Source organism: Lycium ferocissimum, unplaced genomic scaffold (assembly GCF_029784015.1).
Source record: "Lycium ferocissimum isolate CSIRO_LF1 unplaced genomic scaffold, AGI_CSIRO_Lferr_CH_V1 ctg2309, whole genome shotgun sequence".
Taxonomy (NCBI): Eukaryota; Viridiplantae; Streptophyta; class Magnoliopsida; order Solanales; family Solanaceae; genus Lycium; species Lycium ferocissimum.
Window position 1 is genome coordinate 227,438 of NW_026720753.1, and position 19,550 is coordinate 246,987.

Below are 19,550 nucleotides of genomic sequence, written 5' to 3' on the forward strand. Positions count from 1 at the left end.
CTTGAATACCCTTAAACAAAAATTGGCTTCGCCATTGTATTACATAGTTAATAGGCACTTATATCATTTCTGTCAATGTAATGAAAATTCTACATACGCAAACCATCAACACATTTTCTTTGAACTTTCCTTTCTAGATTTTAATTTTAAATTCTTTTACTGAAGTTTTTTATGTTTCCAATTTATGATTACATATCAAATTAACAAAAAATAAATAATTTCTTGGCCGGAATATCTTTTTGCTATTCCAGAAAAAAAATCTTATTAATGTTAATTGGATAGTCTCAAATTAAAATATTTTTCTATATATGAATTTGCTTAAATTCTTCGACTTCTCCAATTGCCAATAAGTGTATGCTTAAAACATGGTCAATTAATAGTTAGCTCTCTATATCCATTGCTTCATTTTATTATGTTGGCTATATATGAACGTAAAGCTTGTAGAAACTCAAATTTCTCAATTTTTCATGAAAATAGCAGCATTAAGCATTAGTTAACAATTTGAAAAGTAAAGTAAGCAATCTGTGATTTTTTTTTTTTTTTTTTGGTCAATGTATGTAGATTGAACCCAAAACATATTTATTCTTTCTATCAAATTTAATTCGGTAAAGTTTAAAATTAAATCAAACTCATATCAATTCATATTCTTAAATTAAATTTTAAGGGTCTATAATCAGGGGCGGAGCCAAGTGGTGGCCAGGGTGTTCACCCGAACCCCCTTCGGCGAAAAATTACCATATATACACAAGGTTTTTTTTTTATGTATAAATAGTAGATGTTGAACTCCTTGGCTTCCTGGTTTCTTATTCTTTTATATTTTTGAATTCCTGGAGAAAAATCCTGACTCCGCCACTGTCTATAATGATACAAAGTTCACATATATTCTCTATTTAAAAAATTACCATATTTAAAATTTCAGTGAATACTCTTAATGAACCTTAATTGCAATTGAAGTAGCAAAAATCGAAAAATTAATTTATGTCACGCTAATTTAAGAGAAAAAGAAATTGAATTGGCCTTGCATGCTAATTTTACCACTAACATATTTGTCTGGTCCAGAAAAAAGGAAAAGACTTGTCTGAAACCTTCATAAGGCAAACAACAAAACAGGGCCCACAATTTTAGAAATCTACACATAGTACACACACGTGGCAATAAGTGAATTCAAAATCTTGCATTGATAGTGACATGTGATTGCAGTAGCTAGGGATACTATAAAAATTAAATCGTTGCCTGGTTTTTTAGAAATTCAATATTCTCACTGCAGAATATACATCAATTCTGAGCTGGGATGTTTTGTCAACTAACCAAATTGCCCTTGATCGTCCTAGCTCTTCATCTCACCCTTCTATAGAGTAGAAAATAACATCTTAAAAACATTCTAAGTAGGCGTTTGGACATGCGATTTCATATCATGAGATGAAATCAGCGTTTAAATATGCAATTTCATCTCATGAGATGAAATCTCAAATCATCCAAAAAGGCATGATTTGGGATTTGAAATCATGATTTCAAAAAATATAAATGTAAAATTTGACTCATATGTTTATATTTTTGTAAAAAAAGACCCATAAGTTCGTAGATATATTATCAATCATGTTTACCAACCATTTGTATTAAATATTAATCTGCAAGTTGGTAAAATATATTTAATCATGTTTACCATGTGAGAAGATTATATTAAAGAGTAATTACATTACTATTCATGTTAAATTTTCTTTTTTATTGAAATATTTGATCAATTGATGTTGTATTTTTTAAAAAGGCTTTATAGTAGCGTATTAATTTCATTATGAACTATGATTTACTTATTTGGTAAGATTGTATAAGAATTGGAAAATTTTTAATGGTTTTCACAACTTAACTTTTCTTTTATTCTTTTATTTTTCTTCTTCACCTCAACTTCTGTAGAAGCTCACCCCCCCCCCCCCAAACTTTAGCCACCCCTATCACCTCCACTGCATCACCATAGCATAACAGAAAAGTTGTCAAACCACCACCAAATAATTAATATCAGCACCAAACCAAATCTAAAATTTAAATTAGCATCTATCCAACTTCTTACCCCCAAATCAATATCCCTTAACCTCACCACTTTCACCCTCTATTTTTAGGAGGGAAAAAATTCAATGAACCCAACTAAAAAAGAAAAAAGAATAAGACAGAAAACAAAAGTATTGTTTTTCAAAATCGGCCAGAATTGGAAGAACCACCATTCCATCTCCAATCACAAATAGCATTAACCATCACCAAATTAAACTTTGAAAATTAAATATCACCTTCAAACCACCATTCCATCTCCAATGATTTACCCCAAACTCCATAACAAAAATCAAAAGCAAAAAAAAGATAGAGAATAAGGATGAATCGGAAAAGTCTATAGAAGAACGAACTTGAAGAAACAGTGGAAAAAAGAAAAAGAAAAAGAAAAAGAAAAAAAAGAGTAACCAATTGGGTCTTCTTGGTGAAGAAAGTAAGGAAAAAGAAAATATTAAATAAAATAAATAAAGTAAAAGAAAAAGGTATTTTTAATGAAACAAATGCTGAAATGAATAAAAAAAGGGAAAAGGCTCAAATATATCATCAAACTATTGGAAATGGCTTATTTTTGTCACTCATCAATAGTTTGGCTCATTTATGCCATTGAACTATAAAAAATGACTCATTTATGCCACTCATCAATAGTTTGGCTCATTTATGCCATCACCTGTTACCAAACTAACTCATCCATACCAATTTTTATTAGCTCAGATTTTATAATACCAACTATGATAGGTGGCCTCTAATTAGAGATGTACATCGTTTAATTAAACCAGTCTAATTTTAAATCCCAAATTAATAAAAAATCCGACCCATACACCCTACCCACCCACAATCATAATCTAGTTGGAGGCCACGTGTTATATCTGGTATTGTAAAATCGGAGTTAATGAAAAATGTCATGGATGAGTCATTTTGGTAACGGGCGATGCCATAAATGAGCCAAACTATTGATGAGTGGCATAAATGAGTCATTTCCGATAGTTCGATGGCATAAATGCGCCAAATTATTGATGAATGGCATAAATGAGTCATTTCCAATAGTTCGATAGCATATTTGAACCTTTTTCGATAAAAAAATTAATTTTTTTCTTATCTCACGCACTATTGGAGAGTGAAATACACTCTACATGCCACGTGGGCTCATAAGGGGGTGATAAATCTACTTTGAACAAGAATAAGCGGGTGTTAGGATCCCGCAAAATTTAAGTGTCTTTTGAAAAAAGTGTTATAGTTGAGGAAGGTAACGATGTATTTCCTCAAAAAAAAAAAAAAAAAAAAAACTAACAGTGACTCGTATTGACAACTCATCAAGCTTATCTTCAACATTATTAGTGTACTATGGCTGCTCACGAGAAAAACAAGTAACTCATGCATGTAATTGAGGCAAAAACTTTCCTATAAATAACCCTCTATAACAAAATGAAATCAAACACATCACAAAACAACTTGGTTTGCTTAAGTTAATTCTTCAAAGCAATTAGAAATTTAGCCAGCAAATACTATGGAGAAGTTAGCTCTCCTGGTTGCTTTCTTGCTTCTTGCATCACGTTAGTCCTATTTCCCTTTCTCATAAATCCCCACATTTACTTTTATATATACTTTTTATTCACATTTTTGTCTATTTATTAAAACAAAATTTAATGTAAATTTATTCTATGAACAGTCTTTCAACCTCTCACTGCTCGAAATTTGGAAATCGATGCCTTTCAGCTTGATGTGGCTCAGTCTGGTTGCCCAGGTTTGATATTTTTTTTACTATATATATATATATATATATATATATATATATATATATATATATATATATAGATATATTATGCATTTTACTAATTTCTAATTCTTTCTAATTATATGTAAATTATAGGAGTGACAAAGGACCGATGGCCAGAGCTTCTTGGTGTGCCAGCTAACCTTGCGAAGCAAATTATTCAGAAGGAAAATCCAAAACTAACTAATGTTCCAAATGTACTGAATGGTTCTCCAGTGACATTAGATCTTAGATGTGATCGAGTTCGTCTCTTTGTTAATGTGTTGGACATTGTTGTGCAAACTCCTCGAGTTACTTAAGGGGGAAAAATTACCCGCATCGAGTGTTTAAGTATGTCAACCAGTTAGCCCCATGAAAATAACTTGGAGGTGTATGGTTAATGTCTCCATGTATTACACCATTTGGTGATAAATAAGTGTGGCTTTTTGTATGTTACTATCATCCTCTGCGTTCTGTTTATAATTGTTAACCACTGCATTTTTTATTTTATTTCAACCATTACCTTCGAAAATAAAGATGCAGGTGGAGTGACCAAAAAAAGGATTCTAAAAAATAGAACTCTTGGTTGTCCAAACACCTTATCCAATTCCCTTTTTATTCATTACAATTTACAAGGAAAATACTCTCTCTATGAATCGCAAATTAAAGACACTATTATTTGTCAAAATGGAAACTCTCTTCAGATTGAAGGCATCAAATACTTACTTATCAAATATATTTTAAAAATATATTTTCACTTTTTACTTCTCTGAAACTTGAGAGCCCCCTTTAACTAGCCATATGATCGAAAAAACACAATTTATTTTTTCTCACCTTTTTTTACTTATAGTGGATTAAATAATTAGAGATTCACATCATTTTTTAAATCCAATAAAAGACAAAATATCACATCAATTAATAAACTGATTATTGGATAAATTATCGCACTTTATTTATTATTTTTTAAATAAGCGTGAAAAGTTCAAAATGAAGAGACCATAAAAATAAATTCTTCTTAGATGAGTTAACCCTCCCCACAAGAGCTAAATCACTATTGAAGAATGATTTTGAAGGAAGATCAATAAACTACGACTACAGGACTCGCAAGACCAGTTCTGTTACAATCCCCAAGATTGACTTGTAACTAGAGTATAACTTTAGGAATATGCTCAAAACATCATAAATGGAAAGGACGAACAAAAACAATAAAATAATTCCCATACGTAAGCCTGTCAACAGGTCCTGTTGAACCGGTCAAAACCGGTATTTATTTTTTTCCGGACGTAAATAATTACCATATCCGGTGGACGTTGATAAATTATCCACTTTATTTATTATTTTTTAAATACGTCTTCAAAAATGGGCCAGTAAATCTAGTAGTTCTATCTTCGCAAGACCAGTTTTTCAAAAAATGTGACCGATTAACTTTAGGAATATGCTCAAAACATTTTTTTTAATAATATTTGGTCAAAACGGTAATCGGACACCGTAACCAGAACAGGGACGGTCTTATCTGTTGGAGTTTTTCAAAAAATGTAGTAGCCAACGGTCCATTTTGCAAAAAAATTGTGGACCAACGGTCCTTTTTTAAAAATGACCATTTTGGCCTCCATTTTGGCCTTTATTCTCAACCCCCCCCCCCCCCCAAACTTTTTTTTATACACTTTAACCCATCCCCCACCCCTATATAAATCCCTCTCCATTTCATTTTCATCCAACCAGTTCACTCTTCTCTTTCTCTCAATTTCTCTCAATTATAGCTACTTTACAATAATAAGCCACTTTAAATTTCTCTCAATTAAATACTATAAAGTTTTATTCTAGTTTTAATTTTATATTTAGCAATTATTAAAAAAAAAAATGTTGGTGGAGTTGGTGATTTTGCAACAATCCGAAGTAGCTTCAAAGTTGTGGTGGATTTGCAATTCTAGCCGCCTTCACTTTGATGGAAATTAGTCCGGCAATTTGGTACCTTCGTTCCAACTCTATCATTATTTTCCGCAATTTAATTTGTTGCAATTTATTTTCTTGTGATTTATTTACGTGTGACTTAAATTATTACTATTTAATAATGTCGAAGAGAGTGGGACGTGGTGGCGGTAGTAGTGGTAGTGGTAGGGATGGGTTTATGGAGGAAACATTTGTGAACTGAACACCTAATTTAGGTATTAATATTGGTGGAAATAATTCACTTTTAGATCATGAGGTAATGCAACACTATACCGGCACTTTTAATGAAATTGATGATGATGATGAAACACAAGCCTCCGAAAATCTCACAGGAGATACACATCCTGCACAATCACATACACAAAACAAACTGCCAAAAACTAGTAAGCCAACTGCTAGAATTTGGAAATTTATGACTAAACATAAGGAAAGACAATTATCTATATGTAATACATGTGCAAAAGAATTTGTTTACAGGCAACAAACTAGTAAGGATGGTGGAACGGGTCCACTAACGGGTCATATGAGAGCTAGACATAAAGATGTTTGGGGAGAGAAAACGGGTTCAAATGTGGGGGGTATTCAACAAACAATAGACCCACGAACCGGTAAAATTTTTAGCTATGACAAGAAAAAAGATCGTATAGAAATAGCTAAAATGGTTGCTTTTGATGCTCTACCATTTTCCTTTCCTTCGGGTTTGGGTTTTGTTCTTATATTCAACGTTCTTATAATCTGTTGTTTGAGGGTATTTCTAGAAGTACTTGTAGATCGGATATTATTGATTTATATAAAAAAAAAATAGATTTTATTTGCGCCATGTATTTAATTCTTTAAATTGTAGTGTTTCTCTTACCACCGATATTGGTTTTAGTCTTCACAAGTTAGATTTTTTTGCTATTACATGTCATTGGGTTGGTGATAATTAGGTGATGCAAAAAAAAAAAGAATTATAGCTTTTTTAACACTTACATTATGTTACAACAAGCATATGATTATAGGATTCCCATATAACAAGTTCACAATCATTTTAATACGGAAAGTGATGATTGGATAAATAATAACGATTGGGAAGATGTTAAGGAATATATTGAACTTTTACAAAAAATTTATAATGCAATTCTTACTTTTTCTAGACAATTCTATCCCACAGTAATCGAAATTTTAGCCTACTTAACGGAAATAACTAGAGTTTTATATGAGTATAAAGATAAATCCGGTTATCAAGCGGCTATTTTTTCTATGACAACAAAATTTAAGAAGTATTTTTTTCATCCCAACTTTATTTATATTGGGTTCTCTTTTAAATCCTTGTTTTAAAATGTCTTATACTAGACGATTGGTTGGTCAAATTTATAAATATTTAGAAATTTTCGAGGGAGTTAAACCATCTTTAGTTGACGCCGAGCTCGCGGTTGATGCCGAATTTAGAAAAGCTTTTACTCATTATTCTACTTTTGAAGAAAGTGCTACATCCGTTACTCAACGCCCTACTACTTCTCAAAAAGTAGCAAAAAAGGCTTGTCGGGTTTGTCGAATTTAAAAGTTTTACATTCACATCTAACTCCTTCTCATAATGCAAACTTTGATGAATATCACCTTTATTTGATGCAGTTAAATGTGGATATCAACCAACTAGATGATTTGGACCTCTTAGCATGGTGGAAGAAATACAAGGCGAGTCATCCGATACTTTCAAGAATGGCTCGAGATATCCTTATAGTTCAAATATCAACCGTGGCTTCGGAAAGTGCATTTAGCCAAGGAAGACAATAAATTGGAGACCATAGATACTCATTATCCGGATTTAGCTTGCAAGTACTAGTTTGCATTGGCGATTGGATTAGATCGGAGCGACGCAACCAAAACTTAGAAGCGGTGGAAGGCGAAGAAGAAGAGATTGAAGATTTGATAGCAAGTGGAGTAGACCAAATGGAAGACTTTGAAGATATCTCAATGACCGAATTTAATATTGCAGAGATTAGCGAAATGATTCACACTTTTTGATTTTATTCTTGTACTACTTTTTTGCAACTCATGTATTATTTGGACGTAAAAAAAAACTACAACTTGCAAATAAATGTTATCCATTAATGAATAAAATATATGGCTCATTGAGCTTTCTTCTATTTACTTGTGTTCATATTCTTACTTATATATTGTTATAGCCCATTTTAACCGGGTTAAATTAGAGTACAACATATTGGAGATTCCTATTTTGCTTATTTTAAGGAGTCGCCACCTAATTGATTTTAAGGTGAATTAGGACACCTAATTATTAACTAAGGTAAAGCTAACTAAACCTCCGTTAATAGTCTGCTTAATCAGTGTGATTCTAGGTAAGGGTTCTATATTATCCTAAAGGGAAGGGGTTAGGCATCCTTTAGAATCCGTTATCTTACGGTTATCCGGCCAAACTTAGGTTAATTAATTAAGGCTAAAGATGCGAATGCAGTGTTTGCATTTTAAGAAAACGGTTAAGAGATATTGCTAAGATTTTAAAAGAAAATGTGATGATATCGTGTAAAATAAAATTTACAGAAAATAATAATTTGCATGAAAGATGAGTTTAACTGCTATTTTAGAATAAGACTTATAAAAAGTTGCTTAGACTTTAGGTGAGAGCAATAATGATGCTATTTAAGATAATGCCTATAAAAATATAGTAACTTGCATAAAAGAAGATTTTAAATCTTTGTTTAAAATAAAGCTTATAAATGTTGCTATTGCTTCAAGGGAAGTATAATAATGCTAAAATAAAATTTGCAAAATATGATAATTTGCGTATAAATAAAAGAAAATGCGAGTTTATGCAATATTTTAACAAATATCTGAAACAACTCAAATGATGAGGTATTAATTGATTTTGCAATTTAAAACAAAACATAAAAACGGCTAACGTGAGCTTTCTTCGTCCTTTTATTAACTATACTTTAAACATATGCGTAATTAACTCAAAACTTGAAAAAGTTATTTGTAAAACATATTTGAGTTTATATTTGCGTATTAGTGACGTTTTAAAATATATATGATAGTAAAGATAAAATATAATTCCCTTTACTTAAAATATAAAGTCATGCCATTTTGCAAATCAATTATTCTGAAAATAAATATTAGACATTTTTTACATGAAAAGAGGAAAATGAAAACTTATGGAATTACTTTAGTCTTCCTTAAACTAACTACCCATTGCTAAAACTAAACCCACTAATTTCACTAAGGTTTATCTAAATTAACAAAACAAAAGGTTAGTCATGCAATACAAATTAAATGCATAAAGGAAATAAAATAGAGGAATGAATAAAATTGAATGGGTTCAACCCATTCTTTGGACTGCTGCGTTCCATTGCTATTGGGGTTTGGCCCAATTATTTTTTAGATACCGCCGAGTACATTCGTTGTCTGCCTTCGGGCCTCGGCTTGAAGAGAACTTTTTTTATATCTTTGCTGCGGATGGGCTGGACACGGAGAAGATTTCGTTGGGCTTTTGGCCCAACACCGAATGCAGGAGAAAAACGAGTCCTTTGGACTCGTATGCGGTGATCATGCATAAAACGAAAGGAAAAGGATTAGTATATAATGAAGGACAAAGGCTTAAATAAAGGAACTAAGTACACAACTTGAATTAGCACACAACACAATAAAAGGACACTTAGAGAGCAAAATTCAATGCCGAAACGGAAGCTTGCATAGAAGCTAATGCCATACGAAACGAGATAAAATGGGCGGTGAGGTGAACTCGGCCAATTCATGTTTGTATTTCTTAAACAAAATGGCGGGGAAAAGAATAACAACAAAGATCATATCATGAAAGAATATATTCAGTTTGAAAGAAGAACATAATGAATTTAATCCAGAAGCAACTGCTAAATAACAAAAAAATGAAGTAACAAAGAGCCTTGTTAAGTAGCCATAAGCAGAAGCTGTTAGGGCAGGTATAACAGGAAGATGGCAGTCCAAGAATACTGTAGTAAATTGACTCATAACTACAACAAATCCTAGTATCCATTTATCCCAAGGACAAGTGTAGCCATCGATTGTTTATCCATCCAACAGCAGCCACCAGTCCTTTAGAATGTAACAGATCCAATCTCAAAAATGCAATAAGCATGAGGAGATGCAACAGCAAAGCAGTCAAGCAAGTAAACCAGGTACATAATGTACTAAGGAAAAGATTATGCACAACAGCAACACGAACAGAGGTTCATAGAATGCGAATGCATTCATGAATCATATATTTGCACATAGAAGCACACAACAGCAGTCAAGTGTACATTAGGCGTATCAGCCCTTTAAATCCTCAGATGGGCTCAAATCATTTTTAATGAAAGGAAGCATAGCACAATTGCCTTAAGACTCTTAAACGACATCTTGTTCTTCTCATGGCATTATAGTGCATAGATTTGGCAAGATTCAGTCATATTCAGAGTACACCACCTATATACACACCAAGACATGTAGATATCTTTGTATATTCTATGTATGTCAGTATATATTCACTTTGAGAGAGAAACCCAGAATAAGGGCACTAAGACAAATAACCTAAGACAGTAATTAAGTGTATATCTGAGCCATATGATTTTAAGAAGGGCCTCAAACATCTTCAACATGTCACACATACCTTACTGCCTATGCTCTAATGCACTTATCACACATACAGTTTACTTGGCAAGTAAATTTTAATAGGTCAATCAAATGGATCTTCCAAATTTCAATTAATCAGTGATGATGCTTCCTATTCATTACATGGTTGCAGTCACTGGCAGCAAACAAGTTGAGACAAGGGGGTGTCATTGTGACAAGTACTTGATATTAAGATCATAAGTATTTAGTGCAATCAGTTAAGTGCATACAAACGGGGGGAACTAACTAAATGCCCTGTTTAATAAGATTTAGATAGCTTTCTAAGAAGATGACATATTCACAGTTTCATACAATGTGTTTAGACACTTTCAGAGAAAAAACATGCAAGTACAGGAAGAGAGATAAAAATGGGTAGGAAAATGCCTTAGTCATATACAAATCCAAACATAGAATTATATAGACAGTTTTAGACAAATGAACCTTCAATTAATCACATATACATTCAAGGCACAATCATGATAACTTTGCAATCTATAACAAAATCTAGGCCTCATACTTTTTAAGTTCAGCATATGAGCATTCATTTTTGAATAAAGGAGCAGGACTCAAAACACTCTTAAGATAAACATCGCTTTTGGGTTACCAACTATATTAATAGAGGACCAATCCTACAGCACATCCAAACATATTCGAACATTGTCTGGAGATCAAACATGCTTATGGAAACTAGCAAGTGCTTTAAACCAAACATAGTCCAGTTAATCAACGGATAGGCCACTTAAATGGACATTTAGTGAAAACATTTGGTTAAATAACATTCTAAGGACTCCTAGTCAAGCTTATTAATAATATTCTTATGATTTTAATCAAACAACACAATTGTATTAGCATGTCTTTACCCCAATCATGCTCATCATCTAAACAATAACTCTTAGCCAAGCAACATAGGCATACAAACATTTAACCCCTAATCAATGCTTACTACTATAATTACAACTAAACAAGTAATGTACCTTAATCCCGATAATGCTTATTACTGTAACTCTGACCAAAACAACATAATTATCCTAATCAAATTTACTCTAACCCGGGATTAAACATATAGCATAAACAGTATAAACAACAACACGCGAAAGCAGTCGGCTAAACTGCACAGAACATGGCTTAAGACATAAAGTAAAGCAACTAATGCGGAAGGGTGTCTAACTAAACATGAATCGAACTTAGCGTATAAACACACGACCACGCGTTAAATCGTTAAAGCGAAATCCGCTAAAGGAAGTGTAGCTCACCTACTTAAACACACTAAACTACATTATCATACTTAAACATGCTTAATCGCACAAACAAACCAGCACAGAAGCAGTCTTATCTATCAAACTAAATCAACTTAACTAACATACGAATCACGGAATATTAAACTAGAACGACACAAAAGCGACAATAAATGCAAAATATAGAATAAAAGGGAGGGATGGAGAATTACCTGCTTCGGGTGCAGCGAAATGGGTACGGGGTCTCCAATCTACACTCGAAAACTATTAAATCTGAGCTTGCGATGCTCGGATTCGCGGTAGCAATAAGGCGAATGAAAACGGCAAAATTGATTTGGGTATTCTTGACCCGATATGCAGAAATAAAGCTGATGTACTAATATGCTTAGGGGGTTTTTTGGCGACAAAACGAAAGCTTTCAATTGCTATGGAATTTTTCGGGCTAAAGGATTAAATTTTTTTCAAGGGATTTTGTGCGGCTGAGAACTTAGCTCTTGGGGAATTTCCTGAATCCAAAAAATCCTCCCCTTAACCGATTCAAACCACAACTATTTATAGGGTTTTTTTAGGTTTTGTGTTGAATAAAAGAAAGAGGGCAGGAGCGGGGGGACAAAGATGAGTGGAGAACAGTGGAAAGTGGGGAACAGAGGGAAGTGGGAGCGGCGGTGGTGGGGAGAGTGGAGATGACGATGATGATGAAGAAGAAAGGGAGCGGCGGTGGTGGGGAGAGTGGAGCGGCATTGGTAAGAGAAAAGAAAAAATGAAAGGAAACCCTTTAAGGGTTTCCTTTGTTTTTAACGAATCCGGGTCGGGTCGGACGGGTAATGGACTGGTTGTATTTCTTTTGGGCTGGGTATTTAAAATATGGATTGGGTATTAAAATGTGGCGATGCCGAAAATTGGGTTGGGGGAATTGGGCTTGTGTTTGGACCAATAATTTGGCTGATGAAAGAAACAAATTGGATTTTTAGTTTTGAATAAAAGGCCCGGTCTAATTAATTATCCACTAAGTATGCTAAAATACCCCCTTAATATAAAAAATATGTATTTTTAGTATTTAGATGAAAATAAAATGATTTGTAATATCAAGGACAATAATATGTTTAAAAATCCGGCGGTAGGTAAATACTATTATTAAATTACGTGAAGATAAATGCAAGGCGTGCGCATAAAGTTTGGTAAAATGTCATAATGGTAAAGACAATAATAATAATAATAATAGTAGTAGTAGTAGTAGTAGCGGTAATAAGAGTTAATTGATAGTGACTACAACAAGATAATGAAAGCGGTATTAATAAAAGCTAATAAAAAAAAAAATAAAAATAATCATTTCTTAAATTGCCAAAATTACTATAAATGTAAATAAATATTTAGGGAAGGCGGGACAAAATTGGGTGTCAACATATATTAATAAATAGAAAGTTATATACTTGGAAAAATAACTTAAGTTATAATACATATAACTTAAACATATATATATATATATATATATATATATATATATATATATATATATATATATATTATAAGTAGCTAAGCATATAAGTTAAGTTTTTTCTAAGTTTATAAATTTCTATTTTATAACTTAAGTATATTTATATTATAAGTATATTCTTAGTATATTTTAGGTATATCTAGTATAAATATACTTAAGTTATAAACTTAGAAAAAACTTAACTTATATGCTTAGTTATTTATAATATACACATACTTGAGTTATAAAATAGAAATTTATAAACTTAGAAAAAAAAACTTAAGTTATATAGTAACTTAAGTTATAAACTTGGAAATAACTTAAACTTAGTGTATATATATAAGTATATTTATATAATATACATATACTTGACCTTGAGTTATAAAATAGAAACTTATAACCTTAGAGAAAAAAACAATCTAGAATTTTATAATATTCATAAGTTTTTAGTTAGTAAATATATAAACTTAATTTATGATACATATAACTTAAGCATATAACTTAATATACATATGTATATATATATATATATATATTAAGTTATATGCTTAATATACATATATATATATATATATGTTGTTAGTTAGTAAATATATAAACTTTAGTTATAAACTTATATAACATATATAAATATACCTGTAATATACTAAGAAATACTATAATATACATATACTTAAGAAAAAACAAAAGCATATAACTTAATATACATATATATATATATATATATATAAATATATAAACTTTAGTTATAAACTTATATAATAATATATAAATATATATAAATATACATATATATATATATATATATATATATATATATATATATGTATATGTATGTTGTTAGTTAGTAAATATATAAACTTTAGTTATAAACTTATATAACATATATAAATATACCTGTAATATACTAAGAAATACTATAATATACATATACTTAAGAAAAAACAAAAAAAAAAATACTATTTTTTACGTAACCGGTGACCGGTTCCGGGTTTTTGGCCGAAAACCGGCCGGTTTTCTAACCGGTTACCGGTCCGGGCTGGTTAGAACCGGTTAACAGGCTTACCCACACGTAGGGAGTGTTGGACTTATTCTGATCAACTCTCTCCTAGTGTGTCACACGTCTAGAGTGAAAGGAGTAATATTTACTTCAGCTAGTGAATGTTTAATGATGAGAAAAGGATATCAATCACGCTAGCTGGTGAGTAAATAGCTCAATTATACCCAACAGGTATGTACATTGCATACATTTAGTGCTCCGTTTGGTTTGACGGATTGTTGAAATAATCATAATATAAAATTTAGTATTGTTTTATCCAAAATTAGTTTGTGTTTTGAATCATGTATAACTAACTTTGGTATCGATAATTTAATACATAAATAGATAAAACATTCAAAATATCAAAACCGTTTAACTGTTAAAGTTGCTTCCGTGAAGGTGCGGTCGGTTAGGAAGAATGGGGGTTGAAGGTAGAGGCAGATCTAGTCTAACCTTATACCTACGGGTTCACGTGAATTCAGTAATTTCCGTCAACAATCTGTATTTGTATAAAGAAATATATTAATAAATATTTGATTGGTAAACCCAATTACTATATCAATTTAAAGCCGCTTTAAAAACTCATAAACTTCAAATTCTGAATTTAGGTTGAAGATCCTCCTCCCCGTCAATGTCAAGCATAGGAAAATCATAACCGACAAAGCTAAAAGAAAATTAGCTTAAACTGCAAATACAATTCGTGGACAAACAAGTTCAATTAAGGTCATTTGGGGCTCTCAATAGCGCATCCATATATTTCAACCGGGTTAATCTTATCTTATATATATATAAAAGCAAGCAAAAGGCCAGCTGATGTGGTATCACAGAATCACAGAGTTGGTATTTATCTATTTTTACAGAATTTTGAGGGGAAAAAATAATTTTACGGCCTTAAAAGTAAAATCCCCAAATTACAAACGCCTCTTGCACCCCCAAGGATTATAACAACATAATATATCTCCCTAATTTTTCCATCGTGCTCCCAAATCTTCTTCCTATTCTGCCTACGGTCGCACCTCTTAATTAGGGCTTCCTCTCCATATCCTCTTCCTAACCAGAAACATAGTACAATCACAATGAAATTCATGACAAAAATATTATCATGAAGTTGTTTTAAATGCCTTTGTTTGGATGAATGTACTTCATGATAATATTTTTCAAGTTACACCAAAAACATAAATACTAGTTTCGTAAGGGCAATCACTTCATCATTGGAGCTGTAATGAAAACCACAAAAAGTGCCGATGAAACTATAATTACCATCCACATCTTTGTTACTTTGTCTTCCAAAGTTGACACTTTAATCACTTGAGAATGACTTATAGCCTCCAATTTGGCTCTTCTTTCCTCAAATTGGATGAATGCAATGTAATGCCCTCGTTTGGATAAATTGTTGTTATAATATGTCCATTGTAAAACCTTCTTTTGGATGAAGCAATGTCTTACTTTTGCATAAAATTATTGTGTATATTGTTCTTTTAGCAAATCAGAACTAGTTAGGAAACCTCCAACGTTATCTAAAAATAGAAGAATCGGAAATATTCGATTTACCCCTCTACTTTGGGAAAAGGTTATTTACCCTACAGTTATTATCGGGACGGGGGTTAAAAATAGGGGCAAATGTTTCAACTAACGGTAGGGGTATAAATGGGCTAATAGTATAACGGGGGGTAAATATGAACATTTTCCTAAAGTAGAGGGGTAAATCAGGCCCTTTTCCCTTTTAAGGTAGTACTAAAATTTTACTGAATTGATCAGTTGATTCTTTTTGTATATACAAATTTGAGAATTCACCTGTTTCTTCAATTCTTCAATTTATTTTTCGCCTGCTCTGTGCTCTTTGTTGGTGTACTTGGATTAACGCTCTATTTGTCTATTATGATTGCCTACAAAATGGTGTTTTTCCTAGTTTTGGCTTTGCATAATTGGATTGTGGATTTTTTTTTTCAATCCTAATTGATTGAATTTATGACTTAGTAGTATCGTTCTTTATCAATATATCCGTGAGTTAACTGATTTAAAAATAATCATTATATATCAATCCATTAGAAATTGACAAATAGAAAAAAAGGGTTTTGGCACAATTTCTAAATGTAGCACTGTCTGAAGAATTTGCGTTTTAGTTTTGAGAATGTGTCTCTTAGTTCTACATTTTTTCCTTGCAGTATTGAAAATGAAAACCCCGTTACAGGAATTGAGCTTTTATGGAATTTCCTTAAAGTTTTCACTGTAAAGGTTGGTGCTTATCTCTCTTGGTTCAATTGTTCTTCCATACACCTAATTCTAAAAAAAAAATAAAAAAAAATACTTGCATACGACGTAGTGCAAGGTCTGCAAGCAATTTCCTTCTTTTTTAATCATTGAACTCTCTTTCCAGAAATGGATTTAATAAAAAAGAACCTTTCAGATAAAAGTGAAAATATCTTATCATGGTTGTGTAGTTAGTAACAGTCAAGAATGCTGCTAAGAATAGACAAGGTTTGTACAATGGCCATTCTTCTTCAAAACAATAGTTTTTTTCTTAAATACAGGAAAAAAGGCTTTTTAAAAGTTGAATGGTTATTCTTCTTCAAAACAATAGTTTTCTTTTTTATTACAAGAAAAAGGGCCTTGCAAAAGTTGGATTTTCAGACCTTTTTTTTTTTTTATGCTTTTATTCCTTTAAGTCAAGAGTGTTTAGATACAACTCCAAATATATACCAGTTCTTTTCTCCCTTCCTCTATTTTATAATGTCCTTAGACATTTCAAGTTAAGTTTGAATGTCAAAAGTTGAACTTACTCTGATATATCATAACTTTGTGTTCACGTTCCAGTGCTGACAAGATTCAAGAAAATTGAATTGCTTTCTTTAGGAGGGGCTCTATATGAAGCTCTTTTATGCTTCTAGGTATCTATTTTCTTATTTTCTATATATTCTGCTCAGTGTTAGCTTATCGTTTGAGAATCGGAAAAGTTAATTATATTGGTTGATTTTTTGAATGCAGACCAAAGTACAAAATGAAGAGATCCAAATTAATGCGTACCAATTGACTTTCTTTAGGATCAAGATTATTAATATCCAGTAAGGCTGTGAATTCTCATGGAGCTTTTATATTTATGTTTGTTTCATCACTTGGAATGTGAGGCAATTTAGAGGAAAACACGTTTAAGAAAGATTTTCCCCCGTAGATTTCAGATGAGTCCTTTTTTCTGGATAAGAAATCTATACTGCAGGGATAAAAAATCTTATGAAGTTTGGCTATCTTTTCATCTTTACTGAATGAGGTGGTGACTTCTCTCTTTTTGTAAGTCCTTCAATTTTTGCTTATCAGGAGCTGTCTTGATTTTTTTTAATTTTTGTTTTTGGGTTTTAGTGTCATTTGACATTGGGTTTCAACTATATCCCGATTTGTGCTGTGTAGAGCCCTATTTGGGAAAGCGCTCTCTACCAAGGATTTTTTCATACTCAAGACTCGAACCCGAGACTTTTTGGTTAAGAAAGAATGAGTTAAGAAGGTTCATCGTTACCACATCTTTTGGTGGTAGGAGGTGTCTTGATTATTGCTCTTCCATGGTAACCATCTTTACAAAAATATATTTTACCAAAAAAATGAAAAGTAAATGCAAATTAAGTTACAGAAAGTCTATCATGTCATCTCTTATCTTTAGTTTACCATTTTTTTAATATCTAATCGGTAATTTGCTATCATTTTTTATCTTACTCATCTCATCAGCTTATTTTTTTTCAATTAAGCCAGTTTTCCATTTGTATAGGTTGTAGTTAAGGAGTTCACAAGATATGGGACTATGGGAACCCTTCTTGTACACTAAGCAAAAGGGAAAATCAGGGATGTCGTGTTTGTTGAGCTGCAAACGTGAGTATGTTTATATGTCTATTTCCGGTTTATGTTTTATATTTTAACGTGCTAATACATGAGCACATTTTGTTGATTTGCAAGGTGAATATTAAGCATTAAACTCTCTTCTGATGAGAAAAAATTGTATTTTGTGACCCGATAAATGCTGTTGCTCTGGAGGGCAAATAATTGTTGCATTACTTTTTGGCCCTTCTGTGAGTTACATGAAGGAAACTTCATCCAAAGTGCAGTTGTATCAAAGATAAATTTTTTGTTGAAATCTCTTTTCTAAGTTATTGTCATTGTATTTATCTTTATTATTTGTTGCATTTAAGGTATTCTTTAGCTAAGAGCCTAAGATATATGTTAAGGAGATGATATAAAAAGGCATGTGAATCGTTAGGAAGAATCTACCATACAGAGTTGGTGTTTTGTGAACAAAGTCTTGTGAGGTTAATAGAGTTAGGAGTTTAGAGAACTAGCGTGCGACGTTCACTACTAGAAAAGCTCGAATTACATGGGGATTTTTTCCGCAGATAATTCCTGCGAATTTTCATGCGAAAATCTAAAATTTCCTGAATGATAGAATATTTACCTGCGGATACGATTTCCTCAAGTAAATCCCCAGGTAAAGAAAATAATTCCCAGGTATCCTTTCGTAGGTAGTTCCACCGGTAACCGATAATAATATGAAATTTTTTATTTTCTTTGTGAAATTGTAAGGAATTTCCCAGGTAATGGTCCTTTGTGGATTTGCCTAGGGATTTTTTACCTAAAAATAAAACATGTTCATATAATAAAATGACGAAAGTAATATTTCCAAAATAAATAACATAGTTGTGTAATTAAGTGCATTTGTTATACTTGGAAAAGCGTTTCCATTATAAGTAAAAATAATAATTAATGGATCCATTCTCAAAAAAAAAAAAAAAAAAAACTAAAAGATAAATAATCAGAAAACTGATAAGGGAGAAACAACTTGGGAGAAAATGAGACAGTGGGGCGACGTCCCACATCGACCACCAATCTATATATAATATGTAAAGTTAATGGGTGACTCATGCCATTTCTATGACCACCATTCCTATTTATCTTTTTTTCCCTTTTTTTGGCTTTTTTCATCATTTTTTCCTATTTTTCTCTTTCTTATTCATTTATTTTATATGCTACATTAACTACACATTACTCTTCCTTAACCATTTATAAAGAAACTGAAGACAATGAAGTTTATTGGTCGTTTAGCACCTTTAGGCCTAATATCCCTAAAACACCCTTTCGTGGTCTAATCTTGCCGTCTATAGCTTGCGATAACGGGTGATTCGGTTATTTAATTGACGAGTAAATTTTAGAATATATGTATTTAATGTGTGTGAATAGTTTATTCATAGAAATATTATTTGCACACATATAAGGCGTAAGTGGGTAAATATGATATTTGACGGAGTGAATAATTTTTAAATAAAACAAAATGGTTGAGTAAAAAGATTATTTTGGACAATGATTTTTATTTGGGGAGTAATAGGACAAGCCCATAATTAATTATTTGAGTAATTAATTAAGTAAGAATGTTAGTGGAAACATGTCAATAATTAAGAGTGTTAG

General features: G+C 31.8%; 1 protein-coding gene and 1 long non-coding RNA gene across 2 annotated transcripts in view; both read left to right on the plus strand.

The window, feature by feature from the left end:
• LOC132043327 (uncharacterized) overlaps positions 1–18,204 on the plus strand; it is a 56,621-nt gene extending 38,417 nt beyond the window's left edge. Inside the window, exons 2-4 of the long non-coding RNA XR_009411776.1 lie at positions 16,926–16,999; positions 17,097–17,173; positions 17,866–18,204. This is a non-coding gene — a long non-coding RNA (uncharacterized LOC132043327). The remainder of the gene's footprint in view (positions 1–16,925; positions 17,000–17,096; positions 17,174–17,865) is intronic.
• LOC132043324 (proteinase inhibitor I-B-like) lies at positions 3,432–4,246 on the plus strand. The gene is made up of 3 exons (XM_059433824.1): positions 3,432–3,590; positions 3,707–3,781; positions 3,908–4,246. The coding sequence occupies exons 1-3, from the start codon at positions 3,545–3,547 to the stop codon at positions 4,108–4,110; spliced, it is 324 nt and encodes a 107-aa protein (XP_059289807.1). The 5' UTR covers positions 3,432–3,544; the 3' UTR covers positions 4,111–4,246.
• Positions 18,205–19,550: the final 1,346 nt, after the last annotated feature.

Excerpts from the sequence above, each read along its gene's own strand:
- LOC132043324 (XM_059433824.1), top strand. The coding sequence starts at position 3,545 with ATGGAGAAGTTAGCTCTCCTGGTTGCTTTCTTGCTTCTTGCATCAC. Across the intron at positions 3,591-3,706 it reads TTTCTTGCTTCTTGCATCAC|TCTTTCAACCTCTCACTGCT; the intron begins GTTAGTCCTATT and ends TTCTATGAACAG. Across the intron at positions 3,782-3,907 it reads GGCTCAGTCTGGTTGCCCAG|GAGTGACAAAGGACCGATGG; the intron begins GTTTGATATTTT and ends TGTAAATTATAG.